The following is a 17,489-nucleotide window of genomic DNA, read 5'->3' as shown; positions in this document are numbered from 1 at the left end:
CCGCACAACTTAATTGTCTTTATGCATGCGATTCACTGTAACTGTTGAGGAGACACAGAGTGACCCCCCCCCGCTACAACCTGCCCCTTATTTCCCCTCCTTTGAGCTAGCCTTTCTAAGCCGCAGCTGATGAGTCCTGTTTGAGAGTAATTCGCTCGAAGTTAGTCAATTTAATTTTTTAAATTCATTGACAGGGCAATTGCCATGTACAGTATTATTTCAGTGACATGTATCTACTGATTCACGAACGCCCTTGTCGACTGCCCTTGTCGACTTGGTTTTCGTTTATATTGAGGTTCAAATTGAGCAAAAAAGCAAACTTTTTGGAATGAGGGGCTTCTTGCAAAATTCTTGGAAGCCCAGTTACAGTTTAGGCACCAATTTTTTCTGCGAGAGTGCTTGCTAGTTTAGTTTAAGGCTTCTAAAGCAACCTTGATTCGATGATCAGTTACTTAGAAATATTGTACAACAGACCCTCAATATAGATTTAGGCGTATACGTTTTTGAAGCAATTGGAAGAACGGTTCTTTCCGTTCAATAAAAAAGAAAACCATTCAAGAAAGATATGAATACCGGCGACTAACGTAGTGTATGAAGATGTAAGATTTTGATAATAAATTCAACAGAACAAACTGAGTTACGTTTGCTTTGATGTGTTTCCGATACTAGAAGTTGAACTGCGCGAATCAGCAAAACTTTCCCATCTGCGTCAAGAAACTTCTAAAGTGAGAGTATTGTTTATTATATATTAATATACTGAGCCGCACCACCGTAAATAAGGTAAGGTAAATTTACTTTAACGAAGTTAAGGTAAACTGTTGTTAAGTTAAATTTAAGGTAACATTTACCTTCACTTTACCTTAACTTAAGTTAAGATAAATATTTACCTTAACCCGGTTCAGGTAAAAAATACCTTATTACGTTAACTTTTTTGTAACAATCTGCAGTACATACCTGTGTATTTTTAAGTAAAATTGCCAAACAAAATGTTGACGTTTGCTTAACAAAAACATACACGCCTCCAAAACTCCTCTTAGAGTCGTAAAAACAGATTATCTGGACAAATTCCGACCCTTATCTTGAAAGATCTTGCAATATTCTTGCAAATGATGCTTATCTTGCAAGGACCTTACAAGATCCTGCAAAGTAGGCGTCAAAAATGTCTTAAAATTACCTTAAATAATTACACTTACGGTGGCCGTAAATTTCATCTAACTTTGCCACAATTTACCTTAATTGTTTTAACCTAACTTGCCCTAGTTTTAAGGTAAATTTCTGGCTGGGTTAAGGCAATGTTAAGGGAATGTTTAGGTAAAAGTTAAGATAATTAATTCAGGTAATTTTAAGGCAAATTGGAGTAAAGTTTAAGGCTTTTTCAAGGTAGTGAGGCCGGTAGTGAGGCCTTAAAATTTTGGGAAAACTTCAGTTAAAGTTAGTTTTACTTAAGATGAGTCAAGGAAAGGCAAATCTATCTTAACAGGTGAAGTGAGTTAGAATGTTTTTAAGGTAAAATTGCCGTGTCTTTATTTAGTGTAAACTGTTAGAGACTAATTTTGGAGAATTTTGGGTTATTTCCCAACTTTACCCCATGCAACACTACAGCAAACATTATGGCGTATTTACGATTCATGCGAAGGGAGTTACACATCTTGAGCAAGCTAAGCCAGTGGTTATAAATGGGAAGAACCAAAACTGATATGTTTTTGTGCATTTGCGCATTTTTCGACTGCATACTTTCAGCTTTTACAACTTACGTATCGAGAACAACAACTGTGAATTTTAAGGTTGATTACACACAACTATTTTAAATGGGCTTCTGAACTCAAGGCTTATCGGTTTTAAAATAATACCAAAAAGCAACCGCTCAATTGAACTTTGATAATCTAATGCAATATGACTTAATGTAATAATAGAGCTTTAGCGGTTAATCCCGATTCTTTTGTTTTTGCTCTTTTGACATTGAGCGTACTTACTACATTGGGTATTTCAATAAGTGAAAAAAAAATAAAATCCATTTAGTTGAAACAGAGTGAAGTAAGTCACGAGACAATCGTGCCTTATGTTAAATGGAATAAAAAACACACAACAAGTCCTGAGGCAATGCAAAAAAATCCAGGAAATACTGTACCTGAGCAGCAGACCAATTGAACAATTCCGAACAAACAGACAAACAGTCAAAAATGTCAGACAAAGCTAATATTTGAAAGCCAATTTTTATAGATGTAAATATACTCAATAACCCGCACACAAGATTTTCAATTGATTTATTGCGTCTTTTGACGAGTTAATCTATTAATCATTTTGTTATCTCCGGAACCTATCGAGTAACAATTTTTGAGCTAAAAAAGGCTCATTGACCGGAAAGATTGAACAACATTTTCGGAAAAGTTTGCATTACGAAAGCATATAGCATCAAAAAAGACATTAATGTTTTTATTCTAGTAGACAAACTTTATGAACATTGAAAAACGTTACCAATTTATTACCTTTTAAAAAATTTGAATCAAGAAAACCAAATTATCTCACAAAATTAGATTAATAAAAATATTAGCTTTGCCAAAATTTTTGACGCTAATATTCTAAAAACTTTTTTTATCCTACGTGCATTTTTTGGAAGGTTTCGTTAGTAATGTTAACATTTTCAAAATCATTTATTTGTCTCTTGAATGAGTCTAGCAACCCATTTTCAAGCCTAAAAAGTTTCACTCACCTTTAAAAGTCAAACTGACATAAACAGAGAAAGAAATGAAAAAAATCTGCACTTTGTTAGAAATGACGTTGAAATTATTTTTTCTATTGTTTTTCGAAGCTACCGAGAAAGCATTTCAGTGTTTCAAGAAATTATCCAGTAGCCCATTTTAAAGACTTAGAAATTGAAAAACGTTACCTATTTATCACCTTTTAAAAAATTTGAATCAAGAAAACCAAATTATCTCACAAAATTAGATTAAAAAAACATTAGCTTTGCCAAAATTTTTGACGCTAATATTCTAAAAACTTTTTTTTTATCCTACGTGCATTTTTTGGAAGGTTTTGTTAGTAATGTTAACATCTTCAAAATCATTTATTTGTCTCTTGATTGAGTCTAGCAATCCATTTTCAAGCCTAAAAAGTTTCACTCACCTTTAAAAGTCAAACTGACATAAACAGAGAAAGAAATGAAAAAAATCTGCACTTTGTTAGAAATGACGTTAAAATTATTTTTTCTATTGTTTTTCGAAGCTGCCGAGAAAGCATTTCAGTGTTTCCAGAAATTATCCAGTAGCCCATTTTAAAGACTTAGAAATTCCCTTCAAAAGATGAAACAGGAGAAAAGATGCAAAAAGGACAATACTCCAAAAAAATCATTAAAAATTTTCTCGAAAAAGCAGATGAATTTCATGCTATTATTACAATCAAAACGTTTTCCAGTCTTGTTTGATCATATTTTATTCAGTAAGTCATTATATAGGGAAAATCAAAGTTTAAGAATCCGAAATTCTCTATAGCCTTTAATTTGACGTCTAAGTCTTTGGAAGTTAAATACTAAGGATGATTAATTTAGAAAAACTATGCGTCATTAGAAAACCTAGGACCTTATTATTGACTCTAACCCGAGATCACATTAAAAACAGTAACAAAGCGAAAAAAACTTTTAGAATTTTGCTTAAGAGAAATAGAACCAAAGTCATAAAAATCATCAGCATTCACTTAAGAAGATCCTCTAGATTCTAAAAATGGGGAGAAAACTGAAATATGAATATTTTTATCTCAAAACATTGAAACAATGACTAAAAAGCCAAACATTCACTAATCATAGGTTTGATTAGTTTCAAAGTGATTCCTAATCTTCAACTTTTTACAAAAGCAATTTTATATCCATTTATGTGTCATTTGCAACAAATAAAAATTGTCGAAATTGAAAAATTAAATGAGATTATAAATAAGAGATAGGAATGAACAACAACAACCAGCAAAATTCAAAAAATTAATAACAATTCAAAAACGAATAGTGTCAGAATTATAGATATCACTATCAACTTGACTCCATCAATTATGAGATTACCGGATAGGACAAAATCAACAACATGTACAAGCAAAACACGAGATTTTGACAATTTTATTTGAAATTAAAGAGCGTCCAATACATAGAAACCATTGATTATAAACCGACGCCATCAATTGGATCAATTTATGTCCGAATACTAGCCGATAAGACCTGCCCACTGAATGGGTCAGGTTGCTGCAAATAAGTACAATTGGAACACATCTATAACCTTTCAATAGCTCAAAGAGAACAAATTCTGAAAAAGAAATTGAATTACAGCACGAGAAAAAGAAATAATCAGGAATCGAATATTCGCTCAAACACCAATTTCTTATGAATTTGAAAACACACATTGAGAAAGGTTACGTTTCAAACGTAGTCGCTTTTTCTCTGCCTTCACGACTCTAGCGTGTCTGAAATCACCACTCTAACTTGACTTCTCATTGACATCAAAACGTCCAGAAAGTTTGAACATAATTAACTACGCTTTGATAAAATCAAGCAATTGGAAATAGGCACAGTTAGAACAGATATGAATATTGAACGGCAAAAGTAAGTTGGCACCCTTTAATTCAGATAAAACGCAACGGTCATTTACCAGAAATACCAATGTAAAGTTGATGAACAAGATCCAAGTTTCACAGTAAAAAAAGTTGTTACAAGGCGAGAGGGGGGGGGGTGATTGAGTGAGGGGTCAAAATCTCAAGATTAAGCCCTTCATACCATACATATGTCGCCGCAAACAGTTTTTGTGAATCCCATCTTTAGAGACTGGTTAGGCGTAAGGCTCCAAGAGAAAATAATACATCCTAGCCTGTTTAACCCGTTATTGAGAGCGAAAAGTCAAATGGGTAAGAAAAGAAATCAGTCATAGAAAAAATTGCATTAAAAGACCTAAGAACTAATGTAATTGCTACAAAATTCATTTGAAAGCAATTAATCATCTCACATCTTGTCACTCTCTCTTTTTACTGTGAAGCATGGATCTATTTCATAATCTTTACATTCGGGTTTCTGTTAAGTGAACGTTGCGTTTGATCTGAATTTCATAGGTAGGAAAACCACTAGTGTAGGGGATCAAGAGTGTAAAAATTATTTCCGAAAATTGATTTTTATCTTGTAGTGCTGTTCAATGTTTCATATTATAAGTACTCAATAGAGGAAACACTGATCACAGAAGTCAAACTAATGCACGCAAAACAATTCCAGCCTAAATTTTTTCAGGCACCAATTTCTCATTCCACCTCAAAGGTAGATGCAAAAAATCACGATTTAAATACGAACTTGTTTTTGTTCCTCTTAAAACTTCCGCGTGATTAAATTTAACATATTAAATGGACTTCTTAATGACGTGAAAAAACTGAGAAAGTGCAAACATATCTTCAAAACGACAGCGCACCAATAAAACACAAATTCTTTGGATTGTAAAAAAGGAGAGCGCCCAAATAATAGCTGCTGAGAGGATGACGGCAGTTATTAAAAAAAACTGGTGGGCGATACTGTCTCTAATTTTCTGAGATGTTCTCTTTGCGCGAGAATTTGGGTCGTGGCTATTTAGGTAAAATTGTGATGGTAGTTACGGGCCAAATTTTCTCAGCCGGTACAAAATTTAGTCAATGAGTCCTATGGCGATGAGTATTTTGGTAGCTCTCTCAAAAAATTTATTATTGACTTTTGAAGACTAAAAAACGTTGTTTCCTTGCTTTCCCACTTAAAATTTTTTCAAACCAAAATTTGCTCAGTCAATCTGTTTCGATTAAAATGAATGCCTTTTGCACTTGTTTTGTTTCTATTTTTAATTGGTGACAACAAATGTGTTCATCAAATTGAAATTCCATTTCGATTTGACACTGAATTAGCTTGGAATTTGTTTGCTGCAAAATGTAAACACATAATCGAGGCAGGCATGGAGATGTTTAGTCAGATAAATATTAAATTAGTGCGATATATAAGTTGTCATAACTACTGATGTCAAACTAAGATGCTTAGCAAAGAAAATTGATCCAATTCTATGTTAAATGATCATACTGGAATCTTCCGTTTTAGTCTTCAAGTTGGCAAACTAAAGCAACGCCTCTGTTTATCCAGAAACTGGGTTCTCGTTCTGAAGGAAGGTCGATCATCATGAGAAAGTTAGTGGAATGGCCAGTTGTTGACAGCACTCCTCTTCGCTCGGCTGTTCTGTATAAAGGGCACTGATAAATGTGTCCAGAATGATTGATACCGTGATTTGCTGAATTCGATAAGTTATGGCTGTCTCGATTATCAGTAGGCTGTTTTCCTGATGGTTGAAGTATGATTGCTGGCATTTTTTGGAAGAGAACTCGGGGGTCGGAGTCTTTCAATGTGGAACTGAAACTTCAGTTTTTGATTAAATTACGAATTAATTTCAGCGGATTAATACTTTTTTTTGTTCCAAAGTGGAAAAAGGCACGATGTGACAAGCTACGGTAATACACCTTGTTTAGTTGGCTACTTGTTTTGATTCCACCTTCTCAATGGGACCAAAAGCATCACAAATCTAATCAATTAAAATCATCATGAGCCATGAATGATTTTTGTGCCCCGAGCGTAAGTTGAAATATCGGAAATGGACACTGTAATTTCAAAAGGAATCTTCAGAAATTTTATATGCATTTCATAGACAATCACATAACAGCGTGCTTAATAATAATAAAAATGTAGTTTAAAATGATGTTCTTATAGTTCAGCGTGGATAATTATCGGAAAGGGCATCATTACGATAACAACATAGAATGCAAAATGCTAATTTGTACCTTGATCTGTCCCATTGACAACCGCTTATGAAGAGTCCATTCACATACACACTGCCATCGGAACCACCCTCTTCGTAATGAACAACAACAACCAGCAAAATTCAAAAAATTAATAACATTTCAAAAACGAATAGTGTCAGAATTATAGATATCACTATCAACTTGACTCCATCAATTATGAGATTACCGGATAGGACAAAATCAACAACATGTACAAGCAAAACACGAGATTTTGACAATTTTATTTGAAATTAAAGAGCGTCCAACACATAGAAACCATTGATTATAAACCGACGCCACCAATTGGATCAATTTATGTCCGAATACTAGCCGATAAGACCTGCCCACTGAATGGGTCAGTTTGCTGCAAATAAGTACAATTGGAACACATCTATAACCTTTCAATAGCTCAAAGAGAACAAATTCTGAAAAAGAAATTGAATTACAGCACGAGAAAAAGAAATAATCAGGAATCGAATATTCGCTCAAACACCAATTTCTTATGAATTTGAAAACACACATTGAGAAAGGTTACGTTTCAAACGTAGTCGCTTTTTCTCTGCCTTCACGACTCTAGCGTGTCTGAAATCACCACTCTAACTTGACTTCTCATTGACATCAAAACGTCGAGAAAGTTTGAACATAATTAACTACGCTTTGAAAAAATCAAGCAATTGGAAATAGGCACAGTTAGAACAGATATGAATATTGAACGGCAAAAGTAAGTTGGCACCCTTTAATTCAGATAAAACGCAACGGTCATTTACCAGAAATAACAATGTAAAGTTGATGAACAAGATCCAAGTTTCACAGTAAAAAAAGTTGTTACAAGGCGAGAGGGGGGGGGGGTGATTGAGTGAGGGGTCAAAATCTCAAGATTAAGCCCTTCATACCATACATATGTCGCCGCAAACAGTTTTTATGAATCCCATCTTTAGAGACTGGTTAGGCGTAAGGCTCCAAGAGAAAATAATACATCCTAGCCTGTTTAACCCGTTATTGAGAGCGAAAAGTCAAATGGGTAAGAAAAGAAATCAGTCATAGAAAAAATTGCATTAAAAGACCTAAGAACTAATGTAATTGCTACAAAATTCATTTGAAAGCAATTAATCATCTCACATCTTGTCACTCTCTCTTTTTACTGTGAAGCATGGATCTATTTCATAATCTTTACATTCGGGTTTCTGTTAAGTTAACGTTGCGTTTGATCTGAATTTCATAGGTAGGAAAACCACTAGTGTAGGGGATCAAGAGTGTAAAAATTATTTCCGAAAATTGATTTTTATCTTGTAGTGCTGTTCAATGTTTCATATTATAAGTACTCAATAGAGGAAACACTGATCACAGAAGTCAAACTAATGCACGCAAAACAATTCCAGCCTAAATTTTTTCAGGCACCAATTTCTCATTCCACCTTAAAGTTAGATGCAAAAAATCACGATTTAAATACGAACTTGTTTTTTTGTTCCTCTTAAAACTTCGGCGTGATTAAATTTAACATATTAAATGGACTTCTTAATGACGTGAAAAAACTGGGAAAGTGCAAACATATCTTCAAAACGACAGCGCACCAATAAAACACAAATTCTTTGGATTGTAAAAAAGGAGAGCGCCCAAATAATAGCTGCTGAGAGGATGACGGCAGTTATTAAAAAAAACTGGTGGGCGATACTGTCTCTAATTTTCTGAGATGTTCTCTTTGCGCGAGAATTTGGGTCGTGGCTATTTAGGTAAAATTGTGATGGTAGTTACGGGCCAAATTTTCTCAGCCGGTACAAAATTTAGTCAATGAGTCCTATGGCGATGAGTATTTTGGTAGCTCTCTCAAAAAATTTATTATTGACTTTTGAAGACTAAAAAACGTTGTTTCCTTGCTTTCCCACTTAAAATTTTTTCAAACCAAAATTTGCTCAGTCAATCTGTTTCGATTAAAATGAATGCCTTTTGCACTTGTTTTGTTTCTATTTTTAATTGGTGACAACAAATGTGTTCATCAAATTGAAATTCCATTTCGATTTGACACTGAATTAGCTTGGAATTTGTTTGCTGCAAAATGTAAACACATAATCGAGGCAGGCATGGAGATGTTTAGTCAGATAAATATTAAATTAGTGCGATATATAAGTTGTCATAACTACTGATGTCAAACTAAGATGCTTAGCAAAGAAAATTGATCCAATTCTATGTTAAATGATCATACTGGAATCTTCCGTTTTAGTCTTCAAGTTGGCAAACTAAAGCAACGCCTCTGTTTATCCAGAAACTGGGTTCTCGTTCTGAAGGAAGGTCGATCATCATGAGAAAGTTAGTGGAATGGCCAGTTGTTGACAGCACTCCTCTTCGCTCGGCTGTTCTGTATAAAGGGCACTGATAAATGTGTCCAGAATGATTGATACCGTGATTTGCTGAATTGGATAAGTTATGGCTGTCTCGATTATCAGTAGGCTGTTTTCCTGATGGTTGAAGTATGATTGCTGGCATTTTTTGGAAGAGAACTCGGGGGTCGGAGTCTTTCAATGTGGAACTGAAACTTCAGTTTTTGATTAAATTACGAATTAATTTCAGCGGATTAATACTTTTTTTTGTTCCAAAGTGGAAAAAGGCACGATGTGACAAGCTACGGTAATACACCTTGTTTAGTTGGCTACTTGTTTTGATTCCACCTTCTCAATGGGACCAAAAGCATCACAAATCTAATCAATTAAAATCATCATGAGCCATGAATGATTTTTGTGCCCCGAGCGTAAGTTGAAATATCGGAAATGGACACTGTAATTTCAAAAGGAATCTTCAGAAATTTTATATGCATTTCATAGACAATCACATAACAGCGTGCTTAATAATAATAAAAATGTAGTTTAAAATGATGTTCTTATAGTTCAGCGTGGATAATTATCGGAAAGGGCATCATTACGATAACAACATAGAATGCAAAATGCTAATTTGTACCTTGATCTGTCCCATTGACAACCATTTATGAAGAGTCCATTCACATACACACTGCCATCGGAACCACCCTCTTCGTAAGAGTCCTTGTCAGTGACCTGCAACACGCATAAGACTCAAAGCCTATGAACTTTTAAACAAAAGTTGATACCATTATTTAAAATTAGGTAATACTTTTGTATTTTTCGAAAATAATTATTTTCAAAGTGATGAAAGCCATTAGCTACAAATTGAAAAATTTGAATAGGTTCGTTTAATCGTCCCAAAGAAACCCTTGAGACCTGTGTCTTACGTCAACAAAAAGAACGTCAACTACAGACAAAAGCAAAAATTAGTTTACTCTCTTTTCGAAAAACCCGTGTCGAAGCCAGTAAATTAATAACAATTCTTTAAAAACTTTAGATTGTGTATACTTGTACCTTGCCTCGACAACAATATTGTCATACGCGACCTGTAATTAACGAGACTAGGTAACAAATAGACAAAGAACAAAAATTGTGAAGTTAAAACGACCATAATCTTTCGAGTAAAGAAACTAGCTACATTGTTTTTGAACTGCTTAGGAAGTCAATTGGACCTATCAACAGTGAGCTTTGATTTGAATTGTTAGGTTCTTGAAGAAACATAAAAAGGATCGATTTTTTAAAAAAGATCTTATTTGTAACAGTCCCAGATTGGACCAAAACGAACCTTGCTGTTGCAGTTCGTCCAATAGTAACACTCAATTGTATCGAACAATATAGATCTAGATAATTTCTGAGTTGAAAAATTAAAAATATCTGCACCGTTTTTGTTAATCATAGAGTAAAATTAGCAAAAACTGGCAAGGTTTTAATTCCAGACTACTCTCAACTGAAGTCGAAGTAGGACTAGCTCTCTTTGTAGTTTACAAAGATTGTGTTAGTTGTTTTGGGGTGTGTATTTCCGGTAAATTTAATGAAAGTGGACTAAAGAAGCTTATTTCGGGCAATTTTTGATGAAAAAGACTGAATTTTGAAATATTTAGCCAAAATTTTAGCCAAAAAATTAAATCAAAATAATCAACAATACCTTTTTGTCTGTAAACATAAAATCAGCAGTACCATTGTTAATAATTTTTCCATGTTTTAGTAAAATTGACGAAATTTTAGGCAAAAACTCCGGAAAATGTGAAGACGAAAGAAGACGAAAACTCGCTCTAGAAGACGAAATTCAAATTAAAATTTTAATTTCATATTCTACGCTGGACGGGCTTTTTAATGATACCACTCATCACTCTCTACGATGAATATATCCATCGGTCAAAATTGACTGAACAAAAAAATCATTTGAGTATATAGTTCCTCCCCCCTCAAGAGGGGTCGGAACAATTATTGGCGTAGAATTGAATGCTTTAAACCTACCTTGAATTGAAAATGGAGGGTGTCAATGGGACATGAGTTGTTTCTCGCATAATTTTGCATACAGGCAGTGAGAAATGCCTGAGTGAAGAAGAAACCACTCAGCCAGAAAGTGCCAGGAGGTCCGTCGTCCAACCACTTCTGGAAGGGATCACAGTTTGAACTAACCCAGTTGACGTTTTTTTAGTAATTTTATAAAAATCATATATGGTGTCATACACAATATACTATCTCGTTATGCCATCCCTGAAGGATTACCTGGAAATCTTACATGATTACTCAAAAAACGCTCGTGCAGCTTTTAAAAAGCCAGACATCTGCAGTTCCAGATTCCAGAGCGCCGATTCTAGAGTCATATTCCAAAACTAGCGAAGTTCGTGTTTATGCTGTTCTCGACGAATGCCAGATTTTTGTATAAGCATCAATCCACTTAAGAAATTAAAGTCGACTGCAGTTCGAGATGAAAGCGAGAATTTCAAAGTGATTTTAGCGCAGTCGCGTAACTTTGATTGAAATTACTCGAAGTTTTCAAACCTGGCACAGTATTTAGGAAAAATCTCACTGCAGAGATTTCCCATTTCAAAACTTGCACGTGAGTGTTTCAAGCTCTGGTCAGGAGAAAATTAGATGAAGAGAACCAAAGGGTCGCAATAATCCGTTTATTTTTTGTCCAGTTCTTAGACCATTAAATTTTCAAAGTAGTTTGTCTCAGAATGAAAAGGAATACTTTTCGGTAACCTACGGCATTTATTAAAGCATCGATTCGACAATAAATAACTTACGAAAGTTAATTGAAAACTCGACAATGGAAAATCTTTTCTTAATCATTAAATGACAAAACATGACAAAACCATTTTATTTCATATAATTCTATACCGTAAATCACGTGAACATAATGTTAGATAATGTTAGTTTGTAATGATTTTGGAAATGGTATCTAAGAACCCATACACTCAATCGGCAGAACTAAATCAGAGGTTGCTTGATATCAATTTAACTGTTTCTAAAAAATGTATGACATAATTTGCAACCCAAGAATGATTTATTCATTGTGAGAAAGTAGAGAACTTGCCTGGAAAAAGAGGAGTCGCTCCCTTAGATCATCCACATAGTTTGAGAGTGACTTGAGGGAGGGGTACGATTTGGCCATCCACAGTTTGGGTATCCTGTTGGATCTGACTGACTGGGAGAGATCCTCCAGCTCAGAGGAGAGGATGATCAGTCCCTTGGACGCCTTCACCAGACTGTCTAGGCTCGAACGCATCTCTGCGTTGAGGCTGAAAACAGATGTGCATTTGTCACAATGCTTTTATCTGTTGCTTTTGATTATAGACGAGCAAAATAATTTCTTCGGATAATTTTATTATGCCAATTTCAACTTATAGTATTCGTTCAAAGTCATTGCACCAATTTTTTACAAGCATATCTGCACAAAGTCATGGAAAACCCGTCAACCTCGCACGAGAATTGGATAAACACGCGTATCTCATATCCGAGCGTTCAACTCAACGCCTATCTCCTAAAATCCTGCCTGCAAATGCTTGCAAATATAAGATCTCTTGCAATTAATTACAAGAACTTTTTGTAGCCAGAACCTTGTAAGAAAAACGTTTTAAATTGCAAAGGAATTGCAAAACAATTCATCATCATGCAAGTCATGCTACATTACAAGCGTCTACCGTACCAAAAAACACGAGTTACAAAAAATGTGGATGGAATTCCTCTCTTTTGACGCCCAATGCGGAAAAGGCTTAAATTATGTTGGACAATTAAAACTTGCCCAAAGAAAATGGACAATTAAGATAAGCCCATCAAACTTTTGTTGAAAGTATTTTTAAAGTAAAGAAAATGGACAATTAAGATAAGCCCATCAAACTTTTGTTGAAAGTATTTTTAGTATGAAATACCAGTATGAAATACCAGATTTCACATTCTCGTAACCATATTTAAGAATCAATAATGGAAGTTTTTCTATCTGCTTTTTCCATGCTCTGTTGGTTTCCTAAACAGGCTGCGGATATGACTAAGAATTTTTTTATTAACAATGAAAACCCAATTCATTTTCCTTGTTTGTTCTCATCTCTCATGTTTTGATGTTTTGTGGATTATGCTTACCTTATTATTCAATTATATTTGGTGCTAGTTTGTGAAATCTACAATTATTTCGAGCCAATTCACATAAAAAAATGAATTCGGCTCCTTTTAAAACTGATTTTTGCTTCCAGCCCTTGAAAACGCAATATGCACTTCCAAATTAAATCAAAATCTAATTAAATTAATTTTGGAAAACACTGTAATTTTGAAATCACTGTAATTAAAGTAATTGTAAAAATTTCCATTCAGGGCACCTCCATTTCATTCCACCTCGAAGTTTGCAAGTACGTTTCACACCTACAATGTATTGAGATAGGAAAAGTGAAATGTTGTCACAAAAGTGATTAAATGTGCTCAGAAATTTTGGCATCTGTAGACGATGGTAATGTATAACCATTCAAAATAGCGTGAAAAGTTCAACGTCTTACACAAAAACACTTTCCTAAAAAATGCAATTTCCCATGTTTGCAGAAAATTTATGTAAAATGACAGGAGTATGTTTTAAGCTGGACAATTGGTAGAACTGGAATTAAAACGTAAGATGTCATCGGGTTTTTCCGTGTAATCCAATGAGTTATAATACGTTTTTCTTTAAGATTTAATCACACGCTAGAATGGAGTTTTTAATTTTAAACTGTACTTCTGAGACAATTTAGTGTGCAACCCTGGGTGGTCAAAGTTTCAAACTATTTTTATAATACTTCAAAGTTGATATATTGAAGCTTGATGAGTTTATTATTCCATACTCGTTTAGTTCTGAAACCATCTTAAAAAAGTTAAATAAAGACGTTTTCTTGTATTTTTTTGGACCTGAAACCTAACATACAAACGACTTCATACGTTTGAAAACGGATTGTGCCGACAATTTCCCTAAGTCCGTAAGCCAAACATAACTATGATTTTCCATGTTTGCAAAACTAACATGCCAAAGACACCAAAAAAATAATACCGAAAGCTATCGAAAGAAAAGCAATTGTTTTCGTCGTTTTTGTCCAGCAGAAATCGAATATACCAACTAATCCCTAGGTTTAAAATCAACGATTTCTGTGGTAAGTTTGTCTTTGTTCACCTTAGATCATTCCGCTGTTTCTTTTAACAAAATATGGAATGAGATTTGGTTTTGGAACTCACTCTTTGTATGAAGTTCATATGAGAAGTCAAAAGTGAACTCATAGGTAGTGATTTCATACCGACCGAAGGTACTTCTTATGGAATATCGTACCCTGAGTATACGATATTCCATAGAAAATAGCTGGGGTCGGTGTGAAAATCACTACATAAGATCTCACTATTGATTTCAGCTATGAACTTCACAAAGACTATTCCAAAACTGGCTCTAATTGCTCGTTTTTGCAGCAATAGGAAAATTTTCAAGTAGCCTGAAAAGCACAAAGAAACGTTTACTTGTTGTATCTCTGTAACTCCTGCACAAGCACAGTGTTGAGACTGTCAGAGTACTTCACTGGGTACTTCTCCTTCGCCATTTTCATGTCGAACAACGGCAACAACTGAAACAGAGCCGTTTTCCGTTTTCAATATAGTTTTATGACAAATTGTCGAAGTTAGTGAACATCGTTAGCTATTGCAGAAATGTCTAAGAGGGTACTAAATTGAAAGCGGTCTAAGCCGTTTTATTCATAGATTTTTTATTTATGGATTATTAATAATAATCTGAAATCTTTTCTACTCCTCCCCTCCAAATTAGTCTAGACCTGAACTTAAGGAAAGACCTCAACAGTCTACCAGTCAATATTCACTATAAAGACACAGCCTATTTTCCTAGTTCCTTAAAGTAGAGCTTAAGTCTTTTTATTGGTCTGTCTAGAGTCGTTCCTTAGCCAATTAAGCTCGAGAATGGTGTTTTCACGAGTCCAGCAAGAGTAAACAAAAACTTAAGTCGAGCATAGTCGCGTTTATACGTCAACACAGGTTCTTTCATGAAAGAACTTATTCACGTACGAACGTACCTTAAAACATACAAAATTTACCTCCTCGATTACCCTAAAATACCACAAAAGTAAAAATGAGATTTTTGCTGAAACTTTACTTTGAATGCTTTAAAAGGAAAACATTACCTTGTGAACCAAACTTGTGCACATTGCTATGTCGGGATCCTCAGCCTCTGTGACCTCTTTAACTGCTTCGAGTCTAGTCTCACTACCCAAGTCTCCGACCATATCCTGACCAGATCCTCTCGAATTCTCCCTCGTCTCAGAAGGTGCATTCGCAGTTGTAGAATTGTCATTTCTCAGCTGGTTCCCATATACTAATGTGATGTTGTCAATTAGGGATTTGGTCTCTTTCAACTCTCTCGCTATGTCTGCATTTTCGTGCATGTCAAACATTACAGCTGTCTGTACATCCGGGAGGTTCTAAATAACATTTATCTCCGTAAGTACATTCAGAACTAAAAACTATAGAACTTCAAAATAGTTTGCTAATTTCGGAAACATCTTGAAAACTACTCGCGCAGACATTTTGCAGTCAATGCGGGTCCAAATTAATACAAAATTGGCTGGAATTAAAATGTCATATGACAAATCAAGAATGCTGTTCGACTGATACCATTTACCATACCATATTTTTTTTAAAAGAATTGTGGATTTGAATTACAATAATTGCGATTGAGGATCGGATCAGAAACATTGATTACAGCTATTCAAAGGACGAAACAGTGCATATACCTTGATGCTAGTCAGGTACTCATTGTAAGTGAGCTTCTGTGAAAAGGTGGCGACATTCCCAAACTTGTATTTTGAATCCAGGACAGTTGGGTTGAGGTATGACTTGAGGATAGACAGGAGACATCGTCTGTCCCTTTGATCGGTCACTTTCCCACCATAGTTACTCTCCCCCACCAGGTAAGTGAGGGCATCGTAGGGCACCTGTCTGTACTCCACAATGAATTCCTGCCAATGTACAGATATAGCTAATAAAGCAACGTACATAAAAGACATCTCTGTATAAGCTAGATAGCATGAATTTCTAACAAAGTAAATAAGAGAAAGTAAATACAAAAGATTTGAGATCACAGAAAAAATTAACCATCGATTTTTCGAAGACTAGGCCAGACGAGGCACTGCATTTGAGATAGTATATATTCTCATAAGCTCACCGGGCAATTTAAAATGCTTTTTGAGCATTTTTGAGGGTTAATCCCACACAAAATTCCCACACAAAAGAGTTTTATTCAATTGGTTTTTTGAAATTTATGCCATACTCGAAAGACGATTGTCATCTTTTAACAATTTGGAGATGTCTCTTTCCCTCCTTAAAAAATGGACCAGTCCTTAAAAGATGAGTAACAAACTCTGAGCTGGTGTATTGATATTTTGAGATCCGATTGGTTGAAGGAGTATGGGATATTCCAGCCAATTGGACCATAGCTCTTCCGCTCAGACACAACTGCATGGAAGAAACACAGACTCAACAGCAGTCGCTCCCACGCCTGAAAAAAAAACTGGTCGTTGATATTTCCTCCTCCTATTGTGTAGGTTACAAGTTCATAATTTGTCCCAAGTGATGAATTGATTTGTTCATAATTCGAACTCATTTTTCCTATTTCGAAGAAAAAATAACGTCTAACTAAAAAATTTAACTTCCTTGAAGTGACAGCGGGTACAAGACGAAGCCTCGATGTGGCTAGAAGATGGTCTGACCAAAGGTATTTTTGGTTTGGCACCTCAACTTGTGAACCAATTTAGTACCGGATCCAACTAAGAGCGATATTAGCATTAAAACATTAGCATTACTTACGGTCTGCAATTCCTGAGCACTTCCATTGACATCTGACGAAGTGGAGGAAGAACCGAGGAGTAGATCGTGGGTGATGTCAAAGAAGTTGGGGTCAGAAAGGGGGTCGTCCAAGTATGCTTGTAGGATTCCACTCTTTAGCCCTGCAGCCAACTCACTCGTCATCTTCACACTCTCTTGAAGCACTGTCACTGGGAACCTCTCTGAGGGGTAGCTTGTAAGCCACAGTCTACGGGTCAAACAGCTCGAATATCACATTTGAAAAGTTTCGATCTCAACAATTATTATGTTCCAAATTCGCGAATTTTTTTTATCGTGTAAGACCTTCCATTTTTTAATAAAATTTTTCCCAGAAATTAAGGAAAAATTGAATCTCGAAAACCACATTAAATAATCGTAATATGGAAAAGGTAGTGTTATTTTACTACGAAGTATACAATATAACAACTTAAATGCTGTTTATTATGTAATGCAAATAATCCGTTTAATGAGGGAAACTTTGGCACGCTTTAT

The 17,489-nt window shown here is 35.0% G+C and overlaps 1 protein-coding gene across 3 annotated transcripts in view; it reads right to left on the bottom strand.

The window, feature by feature from the left end:
- Window positions 1-8,891: 8,891 nt before the first annotated feature.
- The window catches only part of LOC142337634 (dynein axonemal heavy chain 7-like), a 291,470-nt gene continuing 282,872 nt past the window's right edge, over window positions 8,892-17,489 (bottom strand). For 2 of the 3 annotated variants that reach the window (XM_075387009.1, XM_075387011.1), the window contains exons 61-69: window positions 16,980-17,205; window positions 16,534-16,671; window positions 15,908-16,132; window positions 15,299-15,595; window positions 14,628-14,731; window positions 12,202-12,406; window positions 11,133-11,270; window positions 9,754-9,848; window positions 8,892-9,328 (exon numbers count right to left, since the gene is read on the bottom strand). In XM_075387009.1, coding sequence (XP_075243124.1) covers window positions 9,019-9,328; window positions 9,754-9,848; window positions 11,133-11,270; window positions 12,202-12,406; window positions 14,628-14,731; window positions 15,299-15,595; window positions 15,908-16,132; window positions 16,534-16,671; window positions 16,980-17,205 — 1,738 coding nt within the window. In that variant the 3' untranslated portion in view covers window positions 8,892-9,018. Of the gene's footprint in view, window positions 9,329-9,753; window positions 9,849-11,132; window positions 11,271-12,201; window positions 12,407-14,627; window positions 14,732-15,298; window positions 15,596-15,907; window positions 16,133-16,533; window positions 16,672-16,979; window positions 17,206-17,489 lie in introns of those variants that run through there. The other variant, XM_075387012.1, reaches the window with a different exon arrangement.

Source organism: Convolutriloba macropyga, chromosome 4, assembly GCF_964194025.1.
Source record: "Convolutriloba macropyga chromosome 4, txConMacr16.3, whole genome shotgun sequence".
In the NCBI taxonomy this organism is placed as follows: domain Eukaryota; kingdom Metazoa; phylum Xenacoelomorpha; order Acoela; family Convolutidae; genus Convolutriloba; species Convolutriloba macropyga.
The sequence above is the reverse complement of the archived record's forward strand: the minus strand, read 5'-3'. Positions and strand labels throughout refer to the sequence as shown.